This window comes from Ascaphus truei, chromosome 1 (genome assembly GCF_040206685.1).
Source record: "Ascaphus truei isolate aAscTru1 chromosome 1, aAscTru1.hap1, whole genome shotgun sequence".
Lineage (NCBI taxonomy): Eukaryota > Metazoa > Chordata > Amphibia > Anura > Ascaphidae > Ascaphus > Ascaphus truei.
In genome coordinates, this window is record NC_134483.1 from 249,792,280 (window position 1) to 249,815,090 (window position 22,811).

Below are 22,811 nucleotides of genomic sequence, written 5' to 3' on the forward strand. Positions count from 1 at the left end.
TTTTTCTTTTAAGATGGGTGAGACAGGTTTTAAATATAATGTATAAGATAATAGTGGATTGTTTTTATGTATGTCATGTTGAAAGTAATTGTTTAATCACAGGATCATTAATTATTCATTGTAACAAGTATGCACATGTGTAAGAGATTTAGCATGATTAGGGGAGGGGTGGCCTATATAAGGCAGCCCCCAGAGATGTATACTACCTCCTGACGAAGCGCAAGATCGCGCGAAACGCGTTGAGGGGTTGCATAGAATATAGGGTACAGACTCGGTCTTGGAGAGTGGTACCTATAGCCTACAGGGGTTCATTCATTTTTAATATCCAGCCAGAGCCAGCACTTCCCGAACAGCGATCTCGCGATCTCGTGAGAGAGCCCAGCATTGGACTTCCTCTTCCGGGTTGTAGCAGGGTAGCGACTCGCAGTAGGGCACTGCCGAGGGAGGCAGTGTTAGTGAGGACTGGCTTGGGAACCCCACGGGCGATGCAGCTTTTACTGATTGTAAGTTTTAGATGTTATTTTACCCAATAAAGTGATTTTGTCTAATACCACTTTTTTTCTCTCTGCGCTCCAACTTTTTTTGTTCCTTTTTTTTTTTTTTTTTGTTACTTTTTTTGTTACTTTTTTTGTTCCCTTCTGTGGCGAGCGGGAGTCCGTGTATCACATTTATTCGAGTTGCGCCAGACTGCAACCCCTCTTTTCCTTCTTGAGGAGCCTTCTCCTGCGGTTCTGGCTACACTTCTCCCATCATCTTTTTATTTTTGGTTGCCCAGTGTCCCGGAACAATAAGCCTAGGGATCTCCTGGTCAACCTGCTCCTGGCATTGGCTAAGGTAGCCATTTGTAAAACCAGGAAGCAGTGTTTGGAGGGGGGGGGGTCCCAACAAACATCGTGGCCATGTTTCGGGCGCTGGTGCACTCCCGTATTCGGGCAGAGTACTCGTACGCCGAGTCTACTGGGACGGTTTCAGAGTTTGCCTCCCAGTGGGCGTTAGGCGGGGTGCTTTGCTCGGTATCCCCCATCAAGGGTTCTTTAGATTTAGCCCTTCTGTTTTAAGTGCACTTCATCAGTGCACTTGTTGGGTTCATTTAATTTTTGTTTGACTGGTTTATCTTTTGTTCTACTTGGCAACAAGTAGAATTGCTGTTTAACTTCGCCGGCCAATCAGTTTCAAACCAGATCAAAATAGACCCACTTCTCTCTCTACTCCTCCCCTCTCTGTCATTGGTGCACCTTCCTTTATAATCCCTGTCTGTCCACCTCTTCCTCGCTCTGCATAGTTCCTGTTTCTCTGTGTGTACCTGACCTATGCTGTGCTCCCTCTGTGGTCCTGTGATTACCTGCTCCTGTGTTACTTTGGATTTCCCTGACTTTGACCCCTGCTTACCCTGGACTACTCTGCTCTCTGGTATCCCTTTGAACCCTGCTACTCATACGACTCTGCTGACCTCTGGCTTCCTAGGACCTGGCTTGCCCTCTGACAACTCTACCCTCTGGATCCCTGAACATTGGCAAACGGACACGACTATTCTCACGGACATTCCCCAAGCGTTGCAAGTATACACTAACAACTCTTCCAACAGGCCCAGCAACACTATACCACACTCCGGGCTTGCTCCCACTGCTGTGGGTGTGTGGTATCATACCGTTCCCACCTCAGTACTGGGGTCTAGCTTGGTCTGCAGGCATACAGGTGTGACATTATGCAGAGCCCAACAAACGCAGACCCCCCCTGAGGTGGGTACAAGTACACTGGCGACACACTTTATTCGAGCTCGGCTAGTCCCACGAATTCGGGTATACCCGGGTGTATTGAGGTTTGTGACTGTTTTCTGCCCGAGTGCATTGAGGTATTTTCCAAGCAGGGATTGAAGCATTTTATTCCCGCTGGCTGCAATACTGCACAGTATATATATATATACTGCATTACAATTCATGAATTTATGCCATCTGGTAGACACGCGAAGCATTGCAGCCTATTAAATCCTAATCATTATCATTTAACAGATCAGCCGCCCATCAGCCAGGCATGAACCCAGGCTGGGAAGGCAAACGCAACGGGGCTTGTCAGAGGTGAGGAGCGGCGCATTCCATGTATCTGCCAGGTACATACTGGGTATTTGCTCGAATAAAGTGTGTCGGTGCAGTATTACCATAGAGGCTTTATGCTTTGTTAGCGATCAGGTGTCCACTGTTTCCCAGCAATTAGCCACCTTCACCCGTCAGGAGGGTTCTACGGCTTCTGCGCCAACAATGGCCAATACCTACGCCAGCCCTGGCCCACGGATTCCCTCTCCGAATTGTTATGACGGGAACCCCCTCAACTGCCGCGGGTTCTTAAACCAATGTGAGGTGCAGTTCAAAATGTCTCCCTCTCTGTTTCCTACTGGCTGTGCTAAGATTGCTTATATTTACGCCCTACTCACTGGAGACGCCCTTGCCTGGGCCTCTCCCCTATGGGAGCGTGGAAGCGAAATAACGCAAGATTATACTTTATTCAGACGTGAATGTCAACTTGTGTTTGATACCCCTGCACGGCACGAGACAGCTGCCTTCTCCCTCTTCCATGTTTCTCAGGGTCGAAATTCAGCTGCCAAATACGCCATCGTGTTCCGTACGCTGGCCGCCGAGGTCCAATGGAATGATAAGGCGCTCGCAGCTGCATACTGGCACGGACTCTCAGATACGTTGAAAGACGATCTGGCTACTCACGCCCGACCTACGTCCCTGGAGGAACTCATCACCCTGAGCGTACACATGGATCAGCGCACGCAGGAGCGACAACACGAGAAACAATGTTCCCGTTCTTCTCCCTCTGTCGTTTCTCACAGGCCAATCGCTACTCCTCTCCTGGCCCTGGAGGCCTCGGAACCTATGCAGGTTGGCAGTCAACAACTCCAGGCAACCGAGAGAGCGCGGCGGCGCCAGAACAGGCTGTGTTTCTACTGTGCTTCCTCGGAACATCGTCTCCAGAATTGTCCCTTGAAGCCGGGAAACGGGCACACCCAGTAAAGGTAGAGGGGCTTCTACTGGGTACTGTCTCTCCTAACCCCCTCTCCTTCCAAAGCTCTCCCAAAGAAGCTGACACTACCAGCCACGCTGGAGGGTCCCAATCTTGTCGTAAAGGTCGAAGCATTCATCGATTCCGGATCGGGCGGTAATTTCCTGGACCAGCAGTTTGCAGTGGAAAATCCATCCCCATGGTCAGAAGGAAGAGCCCAGTTGGCCTTGAGGCCATCGATGGACGACCACTCCAGCCGGCTTTCCTCATCTGGGAGTCTATTCCTCTTACTTTGACCCTGGCTGATGGTCACAAGGAGGTAATTGTCTTTGACGTTTTCCAGTCCCCTTCCGTACAAATTATATTAGGATTGCCTTGGCTTCAACTCCACAATCCGCGCATTGATTGGTCCGGTACCATTCCTATCCAGTGGCCCTCGTCCGCAGATATTACGCCAGCGGATCCTCCCGTGGTTGTGCTTGCTGGTCTGGACTCCGTACCTGCCGATCGTTCGTCCCTGCCTGCCGTGTACCATGAGTACCTGGACGTGTTCAACAAGGTACAAGCAGAGGTCCTCCCTCCTCATCGCCCATACGACCTCATTCCTGGGACGGTTCTGCCGAAGTCTAAGTATTACCCACTCTCCATCCCGGAGACGGAGGCCATGACTACTTATATTCAAGAGAACCTGGAATAGGGCTTCATCCGCAACTCCACCTCTCCTGCCGGTGCTGGGTTTTTTTTGTGAAGAAGAAGGATGGATCACTAAGGCCATGCATAGACTTCCGCGGACTCAATAAGATCACGGTGAAAAACAGGTATCCGCTTCCACTCATTTCTGAACTGTTCGATCGACTCCAAGGGGCCTCTATTTTTTCAAAACTTGACTTGAGGGAGACGAGTGGAAAACAGCATTTAACACACGTTCTGGACACTATGAAAACCTTGTTATGCCCTTTGGGCTGTGTAACGCCCCGGCCGTGTTTCAGGAATTTATGAACGACATCTTCCGTGGCGTTTTGGGAACTTTTGTGATTGTCTATCTAGACGACATCCTTATTTTTTCTAAAAATCTGGAGGAACACATTCAACATACCAAACTTGTGCTCTCCAGACTTCGTTCTAACCGTCTTTACGACAAAATGGAGTAGTGTTTGTTTCACCAGGCTTCCTAGGCCTTCAAGGCTATATCATCTCCAGCCAAGGTTTCTCCATGGACCCAGAGAAGCTGAAGGTGGTTCTCGACTGGCCACTCCCTAATTCGCTCAAGGCTGTGCAACGTTTTCTTGGCTTCGCTAATTATTAAAGGAAGTTTATCAAAACAATTTCTTCCATTGCCCTTCCCATCACCGCCTTGACCAAAAAGGGCACCGACGTCTCATCCTGGTCACCAGAGGCCATCACAGCCTTTGAGACTCTGAAGAAGGCGTTCGTGTCTGCCCCCATCCTTCATCCGGATACCTCCCTCCCCTTTACTTTGGAGGTTGACGCCTCAGACGTAGGAGCTGGCACAGTTCTTTCCCAGAGGACTTCTCCCCAAGAGAAACTCCATCCCTGTGGTTTTTTTTCACGGAAATTTTCAGCAGCAGAAAAGAATTATGATGTCGGTAATCGTGAACTTTTGGCCATTATGTTGGCTCTCCAGGAATGGAGATATCTTTTAGAGGGTTCCAAGGAACCAATCGCCATTCTCACTGACCACAAAATTTTGTTCGTTATTGAGGGTGCTCATCGCTTGGGCTCCCGCCAGGCTCGCTGGTCACTCTTCTTTTCCCACTTCAACTACACCATCTCTTATATTCCTGGTACCAAAAATGTTAAAGCGGACGCCCTTTCTCGTCAGTTTACCTCTGAGACCGAGGCTAAAAAAATCTCAGAACCTATTCTCCCGGCCAAGTGCATAGTCTCTGCCAACAACTTTGATGTATTGGACGAGATCCACAAGGCACAAGCACATATTCCCAGCAAGTTCAGGGTACCAGAAGGACGTCTCTACGCGGCTCCACGTTTCCGCCATAAAGTCTTACTTTGGGGTCATTCCTCTAGAGCAGTTGCTCATCCAGGCGTCAAGAGGATGGCTGATCTCATTAAACGGACTTTTTGGTGGCCTAAAATGAATCAAGATATTCTCAATTTTACTTCCGCCTGTCCTGTATGTGCCCAGAGTAAAACCCTCCATCATAAGCCTTCTGGACTTCTGCTACCCCTTCCCATTCCTGAACAACCCTGGAAACACATTTCGATGGACTTTATCGTTGAACTGCCTGTGTCCAAAGGGATGAACACTATTTTGGTCGTGGTTGATAGATTTTCAAAGCAGGCTCACTTTATTCCCCTCAAGGGTCTTCCCAACTCGGCCACCTTGGCGGATATCTTCTCCAAAGAGATCTTCAGGCTGCATGGCGTTCCCATTTCTATCTTCTCAGACCGTGGGTCCCAGTTCATCTCAAAATTCTGGCGAGCATTCTCTCAAAGATTGGGTATCTCCCTCTTGTTCTCCTCTGGATATCATCCACAAACCAACGGTGAAACTGAAAGGATGAACCAAACTCTCGAACAGTATCTAAGATGCTTAATTTCTGACTCATAAGATAACTTGGTGGATCTCCTACCATGGGCCGAATTTGCCATTAATTCCTTAAGGAACGAGTCTACTCAGGAGTCTCCTTTCTTTATCAACTGTGGCTTTCACCCCAGTAGTCTCCCTCTCTCACCTTCTCCTTCTGGTGTTCCTGCAGCCGACTCTCATATCACCAACTTGCAAGAATCCTGGAATAAGATTCTCAAGTCTTTACGGTCGGCGGTGGCCAAACAAAAGACCAAGGCTGATCGTCAATGCCAAAAAGATCCTTCGTTCAAACCTGGTGATCTGGTCTGGCTGTCGTCCAAAAATATTAGGCTCAAAACTCCTTCACACAAACTGTCTCCTAGATTCTTGGGACCATTCAAAACCCTAGAGAAGGTTAATCCTGTAGACTATCGCCTCGAGCTTCCCCCCTCAATGAAAATTCCGTCAGTCTTTCACGTTTCCTTCCTTAAGGAATTTGTGTCCAGCCCTCATTTCCCAGATCCCTCTCGTAGACCTAGTCCAGTGTCCACCCTAGGTCAACAGGAGTACGAGATACAGTCTCTCATCGACTCGCGTGTCTCCAAAAAAGGACTTCAGTTTTTAGTAAACTGGAAGGGCTACGGTCCTGAGGAACGTTCCTAGGTACCGGCACATCACGTCCACGCCCCGAGGTTGCTTTCCCAGTTTCACCAGAAATTCCCCCCACAAGCCGTGGTTGGATCACTCGGAGATTGATCCTCAAGGGGGGGATACTGTGATGACTCAGAAGATTCCTTCCTCTCCTTGTCCCTCTCTCCCATCTCCTGGTACCCTTTCTACTCCTTCCCACTCCTCTCCTTCATCTTCTACCTCTCTCCCCTTGCCGCAGCGTGTTCCCCGCAGGTCTCGCATACTCACGCGCTCCCTCTCCCCCGCGGTAGCTCCTTTTCCTTCCCCTGTGGTGCCATCCGTCCCGTTGCCTCCTCCTTGCGTGGCGCCCGTGGCGTGGCGTTCCGCGCGCCTGGTGGCACATCCGGTGCGTGCACCCCCTCAGCCCACGGAAGCCGCGCGTACATGCTCCTCTCTGCCTTTGCTGGCGTTCCCCTCCACTTGGCTCCGTCCCCCTCCTGCGGTCTTCCCCTGCTCTGTGCGATCCGCGCCTGTGTTGCAACACTGTGCGCGCGCATCCCCAGCTTACAGGGGGCGCGCGCACAGACTCTTCTTATCAGGTTCTCCCTGTCTCCGCCTCCCAAGCGGCACAGGCCATTCCCCTGACTGCTCCTTCTGTCTCCTCCTCTTCTCATCCTGACCTATCTCTAGCTTCTCACTCAGAAGCGTGTGTGAAGAGCTCCCAGGCATTTGGTAAAAAATCAGCTTTATTCTTTCTTTATTTGTTATATTTTGCTGTGGATCTGTGGGGGAGTATACTGTGAGAATACTGTGAGTTTTTAGAGGGTTTTGGGTGCTTTTTCAGGTTTAAAAACCGTTTTTGGTTTTCACCCAGAGGCTGCAGTGATTCAACCCAGCAAAGCTACACTGTGGCTGGCTGGAAACTGTAGTCTCAACCCCTCTCATCTCACCCACCCCTGGTTGTTTCTTTTTCTTCTAATTTCACCTTAATTTCAGCCTGATTTACTTTTGTCATTTGCATTTTTGGGAGCTCTGTGTCTTACTTTAAGACCTTCAATATTGTGGTGTTGTTTCTTGTAAGAGAGAGAGTTAAATAATAAGGGGAGAAAAGAGAAGATTACAGCAGGTTTTAAAAAGCTGTTTTTCTTCCCCTCCCTGTGCAGAGATAGTTAATTGGTTCTTAAAGGGACAGTTTCCTCTCTGCATCTCTCTCCCTAAGCACTATTTCCTCCCCTTACTTAGAGGTTTATTTTATCATGCCTGGGGGGAATAGGACTAGTGTAGCAACGGGGGCCAAACCTGGACATTGGACCCCAAAAACTGGGGCCCCTAGGATCAATAACCACAGCCCTAGGCCTGGTACATCCAGTGCCCTGGCCACACTTCCCCCGGCTCCTGTTGTCAGTTTAACCCCTGCAGTCCCAGTTCCAACATGGGCGCAGGTGGCAGCTGCAGGCGTTGACCCCAGCAACAACAACGCTGGGGCCACGCCCGGTGTGAGCAGGAAGCTTGGGGTGAGGTGCCCAATGTCACCTGGCCTCAACATGGAGATCTATGTGAGGGCTGTGGCAGACGTTGTGGGTCCCTCTGCTGTGGTGGCGGCCAGCAAGATGTATGGGAGGGGCATTCTCTTCCTCCGTACGCTGGCTGCCACCCACACCCTGGTGCAGAAAGGCATCAGTGTAGGGGGGACCTACATCCCCATAGAGTCCATGGAGGGGTTAGGCACAACATCCTGTCCAATGTGTCCCCCTTCATCCCAGACAGCCTCATGCACCCACGCCTGCAAGCCCTGGGAGATGTTAAATCTCCCATAACAAAAATTCCACTGGGCTGCAGGGATAGAGCGCTGAGGCACGTGCTCTCATATAGGTGGCAGGTACAGCTGCTGCTGCCGGGGAGCACAGAATCTGTGGAGGGGTCCTTTAGGGTGCCCTACGAGGGCATTCAATACACTGTGTTCTATGGCACGGAGGGGGTTAGGTGTTATTTGTGCAAGGAGCTGGGGCACACTCGTAGGAGTTGCCCCAAAGGGAATAGAAATCCCACTTCAGCTCCTGCACCTGCCCCTCCCTCTGCCAAGACACCCGGTGCCGCTGTGCCCACCACAGCGGGGCCCTCGAGGGCCCAGGTCCCTCCAGGAACCGCAAGAGATGTCACTGTCCCATCCCGAACAGTGACGTCTGTACCTCTCCCCAAAGAACAGAGGGAGAAGGAAAAACCCTCGAGGGCCCAGGTCCCCCCTGGGACCGCAGGAGATGTCGCTGCCCCGTCTCGATCAGTGACATCTGCACCTCTCCCCGGGGAGCGGAGAGAGGGTGAGGGGGTCGCCCTGGAGCGGACACCCTCTGTTGTCACTGTCCCCCCCCCGGGAGGAGACACCGTGTACCGCTGCGCCCACCGCGGTGGAGCCCTCAGGGGCCCAGGGGCCCCCCTGGGACCGCAGGAGATGTCGCTGCCCCATCTCAGGCGGTGACGTCTGCACTTCTCCCCAGGAAAAAGAGGGAGAAGAAAAGAGTCACCCTGAAGAAGTCACCCTCGGTTGTCGCTGTCTCCCCCCAGGAGCACCCTACCCCCAATGTAAGCACCATACAGGGTGCGGGGAAGCGGTGGGATGCTCCCGCTGAGGAGGTGGCGATACCCTTTTTTGGGGAATCAATTCCCAGGAAGAGGAAAGCAAAAACTAAGAACAAGAGGGTGATTGAGGAGGGCGAGGAGGGTGAACCGTATTACGTTCACCCTCAGAAGTCTCCGAAGCGGAATGCAACATCAATTCTGCACAAGGTGGCCCTGTCCGGCCCACAGATTAGGATTAGCCAGTGTAAGCCGGACCCCATAAATATGCAGTCCCCCCCCCTCGAAGATCTAGAGGGAATGCAGGAGGAGGTACCCGGCGTCCCTGGAGTGGAAGATTAAAGTGCTCAACAACATGAGGCTTTGCTCCTAGAAATGGACGTTGGGGAGCCTTCCAACACCCTTCCCATTTGGAGAACATCCCCCGGGGACTTGTGTTTCGGTGAATCTGCCACGCCGGACACAGTTGTCTTCGGGGACTCGGAGGTCGGCCAGGATCCCCCTCCGGCTGTGCCACCTTCGGGTGGCACGCCTGAGGCTGAGCCCCGGTTTGTGTCACCGGAAGAAGAGGATGGGCTAGGGCTGACCCCCATGGTTGTGGGTTTGGAGGATGGAGCGGGGGAGGCGGGTGTGGGTGAGGGTGTTTTAGCGAGCACTTCATTTTGCATCTGGGAGATGCCAGATGTGAGCTCTCCTGGTGAGGAGTTTTGGTCGGGCACTTTGTTGGAGGCGACTGCTGGGCTGGACCCTCCCTATGAGGTACTTGCTTAAAAGTGCCCTCCCGCGATTAATGCGAACGCCCGTGGCATCCCGTTTGTTCGGATGGTGGTAGAGGAGACCAGGAGGGCACTGTGTGCCTCGTTGGCCCCCGAGGACACTAGGGAGACCGCTACCTCCGCCATACCGCAACCAGCTACCCCTGAACATCCCACCCCGGGGTTGGATGTGGAGGATATAGTGGACCCCCTCTTGGAAACACCGAGGAGGGGACCCACTTTAAGGCTGAGAAAGGCCCCCGCAGAGAGGGGCGGGGGTCTTCAGTTTTTCAGTCAAGAGGAGCTCGGGGAGTTAGGGCTCAGTGAGGAGTCCTCTGGCACCGCGGAGGCGGTGGACTCTTTGACCCCCATTATCCCTGCCCATGAGCTAGATGGTTTCCTGGAGGATACCCTCTGCAAACACGGAACCACGAAGGTGTAGTTGGCCCTTGGAAGGTGGAAGGATGCCTCGGTCATTCTCCACTCTCTCTTAGTATACATCAGGGCTAACCACAAGGCCAAAATCTCTGGGCCTATCCATCTTCGTGTCCTGAAATTTCATAAAGTGATGCGAGACCACATAAAGGCTTCTCGGGGTGTAGCTCCCTGAGCGCCTGTGGAAAGCAAAACACCTGATTACCAATGGCTTTGAGCATCGGTACACTTAACGTGAATGGCTGTAAGGACGGGTTTCGCAGGTTCCAGGTACTCTCCTTTTTACAGAAGGGAAAGTATTCTGTGAGTTTCCTGCAGGAAACCCATACCACTCCAGAGGCTGAAGCCAGCTGGCATCTGGAGTGGCGAGGCAAGGTCTTTTTCAGCCACCTCACTTCGTCATCTAGTGGGGTGGTGACACTGTTCTCTGAGTCCTTTCAACCAGAGCTACTGCTTGCCAAAACTGTTGTTCCATGTCGCCTGTTGTTCCAGGGTCCGGCACGAGGACTACACGTTTAATTTCTTGAACGTGCATGCTCCTGCCACCGGACCCCTGAGAAGGCAGTTCTTTGTCAGAATGTCTGAATACCTGGAGACAGTCGACGCGGACGAACACGTGGTGCTCGGAGGTGATTTCAACTGCACCCTCGAGGCTCTGAAAGACCGGAATGGCCCGGAGCCACACCCGTGTTCTGCATCTGCCTTGCGGGAGGTCATCACCCGCTACTCCTTGGTAGACGTCTGGCGAGAACAACATCCCGAGGCATCCACTGAGTTCACCCATGTTAGGGTGTTTAGGGGTGAACGGATGTCCTGGTCCCGGATTGACATGCTGTATATATCCAGCCACAGCCTGTCACGAGCCCAGTCCAGTACCATTAGGCTGGCGCGGTTTTCGGACCACAATTGTGCGTCCATGACGGTGGCGCTACTAACAGCAGCGCCCTCGGCCGCCTATTGGCACTTCAACAATACGTTGTTGGAAGACAAGGGGTTTGCAACGTCGGTCCGAGACTTTTGGATGGCCTGGAGAGGTTGCAGATCAGACTTTGCCATGTTAGAGCAGTGGTGGGACATGGGCAAGGTTCATCTGCGCCTCGTTTCTCAGGTGTACACCAAAGGTGCCAGCAGGCGGCGCGATGCTGAGATCGAGGCCCTTAGGGAAGAGGTGCTCGATCTCGAGAAGCGTCTGTATGTGGCAGGAGACCAATACCTGCAGTGTGCGTACGTGGAGAGGAAGTGCGCTCTCCGGGACTTGGAAGATCGGAGAGCTCGGGGGGCGTATGTGCGATCCCGCATCCACTTCCTTCGGGAGATGGGTCGCGGGTCACGCCTTTTCTATGCACTGGAGAAAAATAGGGCAAACCGTAAACATATTACCTGCTTGCTAGCAGAGGACGGTACCCCTCTGACTGACCCGGAGAGCATCCTGGACAGAACCCGGAAATTCTACGTAGACCTTTTCTCTCCGGAGTCCATCCAGCCAGACGCATGCAGGGTCTTATGGGAGGGGCTTCCCACGGTCGGCGAGGGTGGATGGGAGCGGCTTGAGTTACCTTTGACTCTGGCCGAGCTCTCTGAAGCCCTCAGTCTCATGTCCCGCGGAAAAACGCCGGGGCTAGATGGGCTGACTGTGGAGTTCTTCTGATTTTTCTGGGAGATGCTGGGACCTGATTTCACCGAGGTCCTGGCCGAAGCCCTGGAGACCGGTGAGATGCCCCTTTCGTGTCGGCGGGAATACTGTCTTTGCTGCCGAAGAAGGGGGATCTCCGCCACATGTCTAACTGGCGACCGGTCTCACTGCTAAGCATGGACTATAAGATCGTAGCCAAAGCGCTCTCGCTGAGGCTCAAGTCAGTGCTGGCAGAGGTGATTCACCCCGACCAGTCCTATACTGTCCCGGGCCGGAGTATTCATGACAACATTTTTCTGGTCCGGGACCTGCTACATCACACGCAGAGGACTGGTCTGTCACTCGCCCTCCTGTCCCTAGATCAGGAGAAGGCATTTGACAGGGTGGATCACCGTTACCTCATGCAGACCCTGCGGGAGTTTAGTTTCGGCCCACAATTTGTGAGCTTTCTCCAGATGCTGTACACCTCTGCAGAGTGTCTGGTGAAGATCAATTGGTCCCTGACGGCACCTTTTGTGTTTGGTCGGGGAGTACGTCAAGGGTGCCCCCTGTCTGGGCAACTGTACGCGCTGGCCATTGAGCCCTTCCTCTGCCTACTGAGGAGGAGGCTGCCCGGGCTGGTGCTGCGAGAGCCCGACATGCGGGTAGTGCTCTCGGCTTATGCCTATGACGTGCTCCTCGTGGCCCAGGACCTATATGATCTAGAGTGGGCGCAAGCGTGCCAAGTGGTCTACACCACGGCCTCTTCTGCTCGGATCAACTGGTCTAAGTACTCCGGCATTTTGGTGGGTCCCTTACAGGTGGACTCTTTGCCCCCCCCATGTTTCGTAATGTCTCGTGGGGGAGCGATACTCTCAAATATCTGGGAGTCAACCTGTCTGCTGCGGAGAACCCGGCCCCAGAAAACTTCAGTGATCTTGAGGAACGAGTCATTGCTCGTCTGGGGTCTTGGGTGTATCTGTCGAGAATGCTTTCCCTCAGGGGAAGAACTATGGTGATCAACCAGCTGGTGGCCAGTCAGCTATGGCACCGGCTGATAGCCATGGATCCGACCCCCGAATTTATCAACAAGATCCAGAGGAGGTTGATGGATTTTCTCTGGATGGGGAAGCATTGGGTCTCTTCGGGAGTTGCGTGCCTTCCTTTGGAGGAGGGTGGACAGGGAGTGGTGTGTGTCCGCTCCCAGTTACACACTTTCCGCCTCCAATACCTGCAGAGATACCTATTCGCAGATCCGTCTCCGCAGAGGTGCCAGCTGTCAACCAGTTTCTTTCGCCAGCTGCGCAATATGAGGTATGACGGGCAACTGTTTATCATCAGGCCCGAGGGTTTAGGTAGAGACCTCTCGGAGCTGCCGGCATACTACCGGGACTTACTTAAGGCCTGGAAACTAGTCTCCGCGACCAGGAAGGAACAGGCGGTGGGGGTTGATTTCCTCGCTGAGCCCCTGCTGTATAATCCGGCAGTGGGGGCTCGGATGTTGGATTCACCATCTATTTGCCGCCGGTTAATCCGGCGCAGGTGACCAGAGTCGGGGATCTCCTGGACTTTGAGTGGCGAGACTGGGTTAGGGCAGAGGTGCTCGCGCCCAGTATGGGTCTGCGTACTGCCCGCGTCCCTTATCGTTTGATCCGGGAGATTAAAGATGCCATCCACCCCGACTCACGCACCTTCATTGAGGGGGTATTGCAGACCGGAGAGCCTTGTAAACCTATCAACTTCAGCTCTCCGGATCTTTGCGTGGAACCAAAGCCACGGCAACCCCCTCGGGCTCCTCTCTCCCCCAAACCTCAGCAGGTTGGGGGATATGTCCCCGGCATGTTTCCGCGGCATGCCGAAAAAAGTCCTCTATTCTCTAGTGCTCCATATAGTGCACTACCTTACCCTTGTCACCCGCCCTGATACTATCTGGAGGCGGGTATTTCCTGTGAACGAGGGCGAGAGACCCCGGTGGAAGGAACTCTATTCAGGTTTCGTTCCCCGTCCCGCCGGGGATTTCAGTTGGAGGGTCCTCCACGGTGCACTGAGCACAGGAGAGTACTTGGCACACTTCACGGACTCCCCCGCCGACTGTCCCTTTTGTGGTGAGCGGGAGTCCGTATATCACATTTATTTGAGTTGCGCCAGATTGCAGCCCCTCTTTTCCTTCTTGAAGAGCCTTCTCCGGCAGTTCTGGCTACACTTCTCCCCTCATCTTTTTATTTTTGGGTGCCCAGTGTCCCGGAACGATAAGCCTAGGGATCTCCTGGTCAACCTGCTCCTGGCATTGGCTAAGGTAGCCATTTGTAAAACCAGGAAGCAGGTTTTGGAGGGGGGGGGGGTCCCAACAAACATCGTGGCCATGTTTCGGGCGCTGGTGCACTCCCGTATTCGGGCAGAGTACTCGTACGCCGAGCCTACTGGGACGGTTTCAGAGTTTGCCTCCCAGTGGGCGTTAGGCGGGGTGCTCTGCTCGGTATCCCCATCAAGGGTTCTTTACAGTTAACCCTTCTGTTTTAAGTGCACTTCAACAGTGCACTTGTTGGTCTTCTTTTGAATATTTGTTTGACTGGTTTTTCTTTGTTCTACTTGGCAACAAGTAGAATTGCTGTTCAACTGAATTTTAAACCAGATCAAAATAGACCTACTTCTCTCTCTACTCCTCCCCTCTCTGTCATTGGTGCACCTTCCTTTATAATCCCTGTCTGTCCACATCTTCCTCGCTCTGCATAGTTCCTGTTTCCCTGTGTGTACCTGACCTATGCTGTGCTCCCTCTGTGCTCCTGTGATTACCTGCTCCTGTGTTACTTTGGATTTCCCTGGCTTTGACCCATGCTTACCCTGGACTACTCTGCTCTCTGGTATCCCTTTGAACCCTGCTACGCATATGACTTCGCTGACCTCTGGCTTCCTAGAACCTGGCTTGCCTTCTGACAACTCTACCCTCTGGATCCCTGAACATTGGCAAACAGACATGACTATTCTCACGGACATTCCCCAAGCGTTGCAAGTATACACTAACAACTCTTCCAACAGGCCCAGCAACGCTATACCACACTCCGGGCTTGCTCCCACTGCTGTGGGTGTGTGGTATCATACCGTTCCCACCTCAGTACTGGGGTCTAGCTTGGTCTGCGGGCATACAGGCGTGACACATTGTAAATGTATTAGCCACATAGGGAAAGGGGGCGAACACAGAAAATGGGCGGGGCAAAACCCCTAAAAGGGGCAGGACAAATACATAAAAGGGGTGTGGCTTCCACGCCAGCAGGTATGATGTCTGCTACGTCTGTATGTGCATACTGTTACTAACAGTACCAAATATAAAAGGTGTGCTCCAAACTGATTTGACATTGACAACATGTAGGTATGCAGTCAATCCTGCTAGCTGCTAAAAGGAATTCTCGTAATCAGGGTGAGATTTTAGTCATTTTTATTTATGTCTGAATACTGAATCTCATGTGGCGTTTAGTGGATTCCCACCATCCTGTTCAAGCACCAACAATGCCTTTAACTACTGTTAGAGGTAAAGAATGTGACTGCCACCATATTGTTTCAACATGTACGGTGTGCCTCATCAATATTTGTATTGGCTCATATGTTGTCAATACTGTCCATTTAGGTCCGTGTTAAAAAGCAGAAACTCAATATACTGTACAGTTATACATTATTGATAGTACAGAGCACAAGTGCAGAAGAATAATTATGTTACATAATAATGCAAATCCCTTTGGGTTTCATTTTTAAAGAGAATTTCTCTATTGTGCCAACTATAGTTAATTTATAGAACAATTTACTCTTGCTTTGATAAAAAGATGCATAACTCTACTGTAGGTTAAAGATACATGAAGTCACACCACATTAACACAACTACTGTATATACTGAAGGTCTTTGAAATATGTCTCTGCAATATATTTTGTTGGTAATTATCATAAAGTTAAAGCAGCCAAACATGAAATCTTATATATTTTTATTAAAATAAATCAGTTCTGTAGTATTAGACATTGGTGATTTTTTTTTTTTTAAATTCAACTCTTAATGCCATTATTAAATAGTTATAAAGCATCCTTTGATTTCTATAGCAGGTTTTAGCCCACCTCCCAAGCAGTGCAATATCTTTGCAACACTTTCCTGTTTGGGATAATTTGTTGCACATGTTCCCAGCAGTTTGAGCTATAGACTGTAACAATAGATAATGTTACCCTAGTAATATCAGGATACATTGTAGCTGCTGAGTTGTACTGACTTAAGGATTGATTCAAACTGAAAGGTGGTTATTATCTAAGACCAGGGCCTGACTGAGATATTATTGCACCCTGGGCAGGCTAAAATGTGGCCACATTTTTAGTCTGCCCACATGGCTGTGACCAAATCACTACTGGCACTCCACCACCAGGAAATTTTAAATTGGCAGAAGGCGGCGAGGTGACCTGCGGTGATGGCGGACGGTGCCCATTTTCAGTTGGTGCCCGGGGAAGTGCTCGGCCAGACGCCAGACCCCCCCTTTAATCCGATCCTGTGTTAATCAAACAATCAGGATTGTTCAGATTTATAACAGGAGCACAAAACGATTGCCAGTTTAGGTAACACTGTCACATTGTATACAAATAAGTGGGGACAAACTAAATAAAGGGGGAATGTAGTGTTGCAGCTTTAATATCAAGATGAAAATTATAGACGTATTCTAAAGGTGGAAAGATTCAGAGCCTCTGAATTATCAATCCACTTAATTGCAGTTTGAAAAAATGAGTTTATGATATATCTTGTCATCTTTCTAATACTTAGGAAATAATCCCAGAAGAACAGGGCATTACTGGCCAATACAGGTTGGAAAAGTTGAAGGCCCGAGGCGAAGCCGAGGGACTTTAACCCAGCCAGGGCATTATTGGCCAGTAATGCCCTGTTCTAAGGGGATTATTACTATTATAGGCTAAATGTAGGCTTTTTTCATAAAATAATAGACACTTTTGTATAGATATATAAAATCGGAACTACGCTGATGCACCTGTGTAGGAAAAAAAGCCAAGTTGCAAATGAGAGGTGAGATGGGGGGGGGGGGGAGAGAAGAGAGAGAGGTGAGGGTGGAGAGAGTTAAGGGGGGGAGAAGAGAGAGAGGTGAGCCGGGGGAGAAGAGAGGTGAGGGGGTGGGAGGAGAGAGAGATGAGGGGGTGAGAGGAGAGAGGTGAGGGGGGAGGAGGAGAGATAGGTGAGGGTGGGCAGAAGAGATAGGTCAGGGGGGATTGAGAGAGGTGGAAGAGGGGAGAAGAGGTGAGGGGGAGAGAGGCAAGGGGGAAGAAGTGAGGGGGCGTGGGGGGAGCAAGGTGAGGTGTGGGGGGAGCGAGTTGAGGGGGTGGGGGGAGAGAGCGAGGTGAGGGGAGAGTGAGGTGGGGGGGTTTGAGGGGAGAGAGAGAGAGATGAAGGGTGAAAGGAGAAAGAGTTGAGAGGGGAGAAAAGAGAGTGGTAAGGGGGGGAGAAAAGAGAGAGTAGGTGGGGAAAGAGAGAAGTGTGGGGGGGAGAAGAGAGAGGTGAGGGGGTTTGGGGAGAAGAGAGAGGTGAGGGGGTTCGAGGAGAAAGAGAGATGAAGGGTTGGAGGAGAAAGAGTTGAGGGGGAGAAAAGAGAGTGGTGAGGGGGGGAGAAAAGAGAGAGGTGAGGGGGGGAGAAAAGAGAGAGGTGAGAGGGAGAGAAAAGAGAGCGTATGGGGAAAGAGTGAGGTGAGGAGGGAGAAAGAGCGAGGGGGAGAAGACAGAAGGGGAAAAGAAAGAGGGGGAGAGAGAGAAGGGGAGACAGAGGGGGAGGAGGGGAGAAGAGAGGTGAGGGGGGAGAGAGATGTGAGGGGGGAGAGAGAGGTGAGGGAAGGGGGTGAGGTGAGGGGGGAGACGGGTGAGGGTAGAAGGGAGGAGGTGAGGGGTAAAGGATTAGGGTGGAGAAGTTGGGGTATGGGGGGGAGTGGAGGGGGAGAGGTGGTTGAAGGGGAGATGGAGAACAGAATTTGGGGGACAGTGACTTTAACTACAAACCAGATAAAAATTACTTTAGCAGAAGCTATACAAGTGGTGGAAGAAATATTACTTTGTTGCAAGTAACAAAGTTACTAGTTAGGACCTGACAGCTTTTGACAGCACTAGCAGCTGTGAGAGAACTTGCATATGCTGCCGTTCTGTGAGGAGAGGACCAGAGGTGCTGCCGGAGCTTGGACCGGGAGAGGTATTTACTGTCAGCAGTTTTAAATTTGGCAGTTTTTTAATTTCTCAGCGCTCCCCCTACATCTGAGAGGTGAATTGGCAAGTTGCCAAAAATTCCGGCCATTACTGAATTAATAAATAATGCCCGGAATTCTAAGCAATCAGAGCCTATAATTAAGTAATAATCCCCGAAAACACAGGGCATTACTGGCCAATAATGCCCTGGCTGGAAGAGTTGAAGGCCTCATAAAAAAGATACATTTTTGTAGTCATATTGATTTTTATCAGCATGATTGTCTACATTCTTATGCTTTACCTGCATGTTTATTGAAAGGAAATTGTACATATACACAGCCCCCTCTACAAACACACACACACACACACACACACACACACACACACTGCTGCCCCCCGCTATACACACAAACACACTCTGCAACCCCCTACATACAAAAACACACTTTGCAGTCCCCCCTACACACTATTTAGCCCCCCTCTACACCCACAAAAACACACTGCAGAAACACACCAACAAAACAGACTGCTGCCCCCTCAACATCCACAAAACACACCCCAGCAGCCCCCCCTCTACACCCACTGCAGCCCCATGTAAACCCACACACTGCAGACACACAACACTATGCACTACTCCTCCACCCACAAAAAACACACTGAAGACACACACACACTGCAGCCCCCCATCTACACACACAAAACACACACTGCAGACACACACACAAAACACTCTGCACCCCACCTCCACCCACAAGACACACACTGCAGCCCCATGTAAACCCACACACTACAGACACACAATACTATGCACTACTCCTCCACCCACAAAAAACACACTGAAGACACACACACACACTGCAGCCCCCCATCTACACACACAAAACACACACTGCAGACACACACACACAAAACACCTTGCACCCCACCTCCACCCACAAGACACACACTGCAGCCCCCCCCCCCCCCCGCACCTACAAAACACAAACTGCAGAGACACACACAAATCAACAAAACAGACTCTGACACCGCTACATCCACAAAACACACACACCAGCAGCACACACCCCCCCCCCTACACCCACTGCATCCCCCTGTAAACCCACACACTGCAGGCACACACACACAAAACACTCTGCACCCCTCCTCCACCCACAAAACACACACTGAAGACACACATACTGCAGGTCCCCCTCAACACCAACAAAACAGACACACACCAGACACACACCAACAAGACTGCTGCCCCCTCTACACCCACAAAACACACACCAACAGAAGAGACACACACTAATAAAACACTCTGCTGACCCCCTTTACACCCACAAAACACATGCACAGACACACAAACCTTTCCCCTCACTCTCCTGTACAGAGCTCTCTGTAGGCAGGGTGGGGGAGGAGTCAGTGCCTTGCTGGAGCCCATTACTGATTAGTTAAAATTCCAGGCATTATCCAATCAGAGAGCAGGTATTTCAATAATGCCCGGAATTTACCAGCTTTAGACTATAATGTATCTTATCACTCTAACTTGATCAATACAAATACAGAATTACAGTAGTACAGTAGATTGAACATGAACATGTCTTTTTTCAACCTTATCTACTATGTACTATAGGGATGTTACACCCTATGTAATACCTCTCTCCCCTCATCAACCTGTCCCCCACCACCCCCCAACAAAAAAAAAACCTTCATGGCTTCAGTTGTCAGACTGGACCATATTCAAACCTTAGCCACACCTTATCCTGCAATACATAGCCACCTTCCCTTCTTGTTTCAACATTGTCCCTTATTACTACAGATTGGCGAATCCGCCCAAATCCGTTTCCTGGATTTTCTTGCATTCCCCCCCCCCCCCCCCAAATCCGTTTTGCGGTGTAAAATCCGCAAACTGATTCGGTGGGTTTTAATTTGTGCCGGTTCATCAAATACCGCCATTGGATACAATCCATTGACGGATTTGTAGAATTCAATCCACGGATTCAGCAACTCGTTGGTGGATTCTACAAATCGGTCAATGGATTGTGGAATCCGCGGCGTGTATTGGCAATAATAATAATAAAAAAAAAAATCAAACCGTGAATCGCCCTTTTTGAGATTAATCCGCTGAAATCCGCGGACCAAAGGACCCGGCCAATCTGCTGCGGATCCAAATCCACCCAAAAATGTGCACAACTCCACTCATTCCCTCTAGTGTAAGCCCTCACTACCTCTTTGTATCTGTTTGGGCATGTCTGTCCTCTCTTGTACATGTAACTGTCTTTGCCAAATGTTTTTTGTAATAGACATAACTCTGTACCCCATTGTACCGATATGTCGGCGCTTCACACATAAACAATAATAATATGGAACTGTGTAACTTAAAATAGTGGGAATTAGTATCAATTAGTGTATGCATAAATATTACCTGCTTACAATCTCCCTGCAGGAATTTTGCGCATAACTATAGAAATAGCACCTATTACAATTTCTCCCTCAGCATCATTGCATTCATGCAGCTTGATGTTTAATGGGCACTTTTTCTGTTTCTCTAATTTAAGAAAATATATGGCGTCCGAACAAAAGGGAAATGTTTTTCTTTTAATCAATCACTTTGGGTGGACTGTCCTATATAATGTATATAATGTACACAGATATCATATTTTTACATTACAGGGAATCAGAAGACTCCGTTACAGTGACTGTGCTTCGATATACCTCGGTAAATTAATATTATTCTTTATTTATATCTAGTTCTGCCCATCACCTAGCGAGCTAGGATTCCCCCCGTAACCCTCTGTTTTGGTGAGTTAAGCCTATTTTTGTGCATTGTGTTGCTACTGTTGGCTCCGGACAAAATAAACACAGTTTATTTAACATCTTTGTTCTGTCTTTTGCTTGCGATCCGGTCTAATCGTCTGGTCTTCCGTGACAATTACATGTGCACGGTACTTAAACTGCGGTAGCTCAATAATAAAACGCTAATACATTGCCACTGGAAACATTTCACAATTCCATTGTGGTGTAACCTACACTATGAAAACCTTGTGTTTAGTAAACAGACAAAACAAACACACACAAGCGCACCACAGATTAGTAAAAGGTGTATCACAAAATTTAATACAATTTAATAAAGGTCACTGTGAACAAAAGACAATAATCAATAAATAAAATGTACAAAACAAAAACACATAAAAATACACATATGAAGCATATACTATGTATGGTAAATCACACCCTATAAATGCTAAACAAAAACATAACTTCAAAATAATTGATTGTGAAACCGGTAGGGGTCACGAGAGGCAGCTGTGCGCAGTCTCCCTTTGGCTGGAACGAGATCCCTAGGAAGTGGTTGCACAGAGGTTATCCTGCCGTGTGTTCATCTGTCCGGACAGTATTGCGTCCACACTGAGCCCCTGCTGCCACTTCTTGCGGTTAGTTTCGTTCCCCTCAATTGGGTTTGTTCTTTCTAGGAGTTATTAGACATCCTCAGTGGATGTATTTTTAACTCATCTAGTTGTTTACTTCACTGAAGTTATGTTTTTGTTTAGCATTTATAGGGTGTGATTTACCATACTGTACATAGTACATGCTTCATATGTGTATTTTTATGTGTTTTTGTTTTGTACATTTTATTTATTGATAAATTTCTTTTGGTCACAGTGACCTTTATTACATTTTATTACATTTTGTGTAGCCATGTTTAAAAATGGTATACAGTTCTCTCTCATGCTGGCAGTAAGCTCGGTAAATATACAGGATTGCCAGCATCAATCATGGAGGTTTGCCCTCACACCCTGGTGAGGGGTCATATGTATTCAAAGGGGGTGGTAACATACTCTGAGTCCACTGTTAGTGACATAAGAGGTGTGGCTATTCCCTAAGTTATATAAGACACAGCACTGCCCAAAGTTAGTGGTTTCAAGTTCAAGTAGTGGTTCAAGGGTGTGATACTATAGTGATCAGTTAAGGAAATCAAGAGCTGCAGCAGTAAGGCTGGCAGGCCTACACTGTGTCCAGGGACCTGGCACAGGTGGTGATCTCCCTGAGGGGAGAGGTGATCCAACTCCATTGTGAGGGCAGAATCTTCTGAAAGACAGTGCTGTAAAAGAATGAGCAGCTGAGCTGACCGCTGCGAGGGGCAGGTTGCCCATAAAGATGTCAATAAAGATGCCCAAGTTCACCAAACCCTTGCTGTGTGGGAGTGAAGTTCTTGCACAGAAGGAGGCACCCCAGAGGAGGTCCTCATCAGACCCATCTCCCTGCGGACGCAGAGATCCTGATGTGGTGGAGGCGCTGCATTGGATATAGGTAGGACTCAAGCACATTACCTCAGCACCTGTCTTGCTGATATCCCCACTAACATCATGCGGGAGACTCAGGAGTCCTGTAGCCAACAGGTGCACCACCAGACACAACCATGTAATGGGGACCAGGTAGACCACAGGGGCCAATCTGAGATTGGGTGGGTCAAGGGGGGTCCAGAAAAACCGTTACATTTGTGATACACTTTTTACTAATCTGTGGTGCGCTTGTGTGTGTTTGTTTTGTCTTTTGAAAAACTCCCTTGGGAGTATTTCTTTCATAGGAGTATCTTGAGGAGTGGCTCCTACACGCACTGCTGCAAGCTGATTATCTTTTAAAGAGGACAGCGCGAGCGCAAGAATCTTTATTGTGACTTTCTGTTTAGTAAACAGATTTATATTTTTCGAGAGACCTGAGTTCTCCATTATATTATGTATAATATACACAGTGACAAATGAATCAAAATGAAAAAATAGGAAGCAACCACACATTTTTTTCTGGGTCAATATACAGTATGTTTTATCTTGGTTGAATACTTAGTGCCACTTACATTATGGTATCAAATGGCATTTGAGTTAGACAGCATATTCACTGCTTTTTAAACATTTGTTTGCTTCTATTTTATATAGAGCCCCAAATCATCCTTCCTTACAGCAGAGAAGAGAGCCAGATTAAGGAGTAACCCTGTCAAAGTGCGATTTGCTGAGGAAGTGATTGTAAATGGCCACTGTCAGGTTAGTGTCCTGATGATGAAGTTACTGCATGAGC

The 22,811-nt window shown here is 49.6% G+C and overlaps 1 protein-coding gene across 5 annotated transcripts in view; it reads left to right on the forward strand.

The window, feature by feature from the left end:
* Nucleotides 1-22,811, forward strand: part of FRMPD1 (FERM and PDZ domain containing 1) — a 418,583-nt gene that overhangs the window by 338,945 nt on the left and 56,827 nt on the right. For 4 of the 5 annotated variants that reach the window (XM_075602821.1, XM_075602814.1, XM_075602796.1 and 1 more), the window contains 2 exons: nt 20,412-20,457; nt 22,673-22,777. In XM_075602821.1, coding sequence (XP_075458936.1) covers nt 20,412-20,457; nt 22,673-22,777 — 151 coding nt within the window. Of the gene's footprint in view, nt 1-20,411; nt 20,458-20,523; nt 20,541-22,672; nt 22,778-22,811 lie in introns of those variants that run through there. The other variant, XM_075602829.1, reaches the window with a different exon arrangement.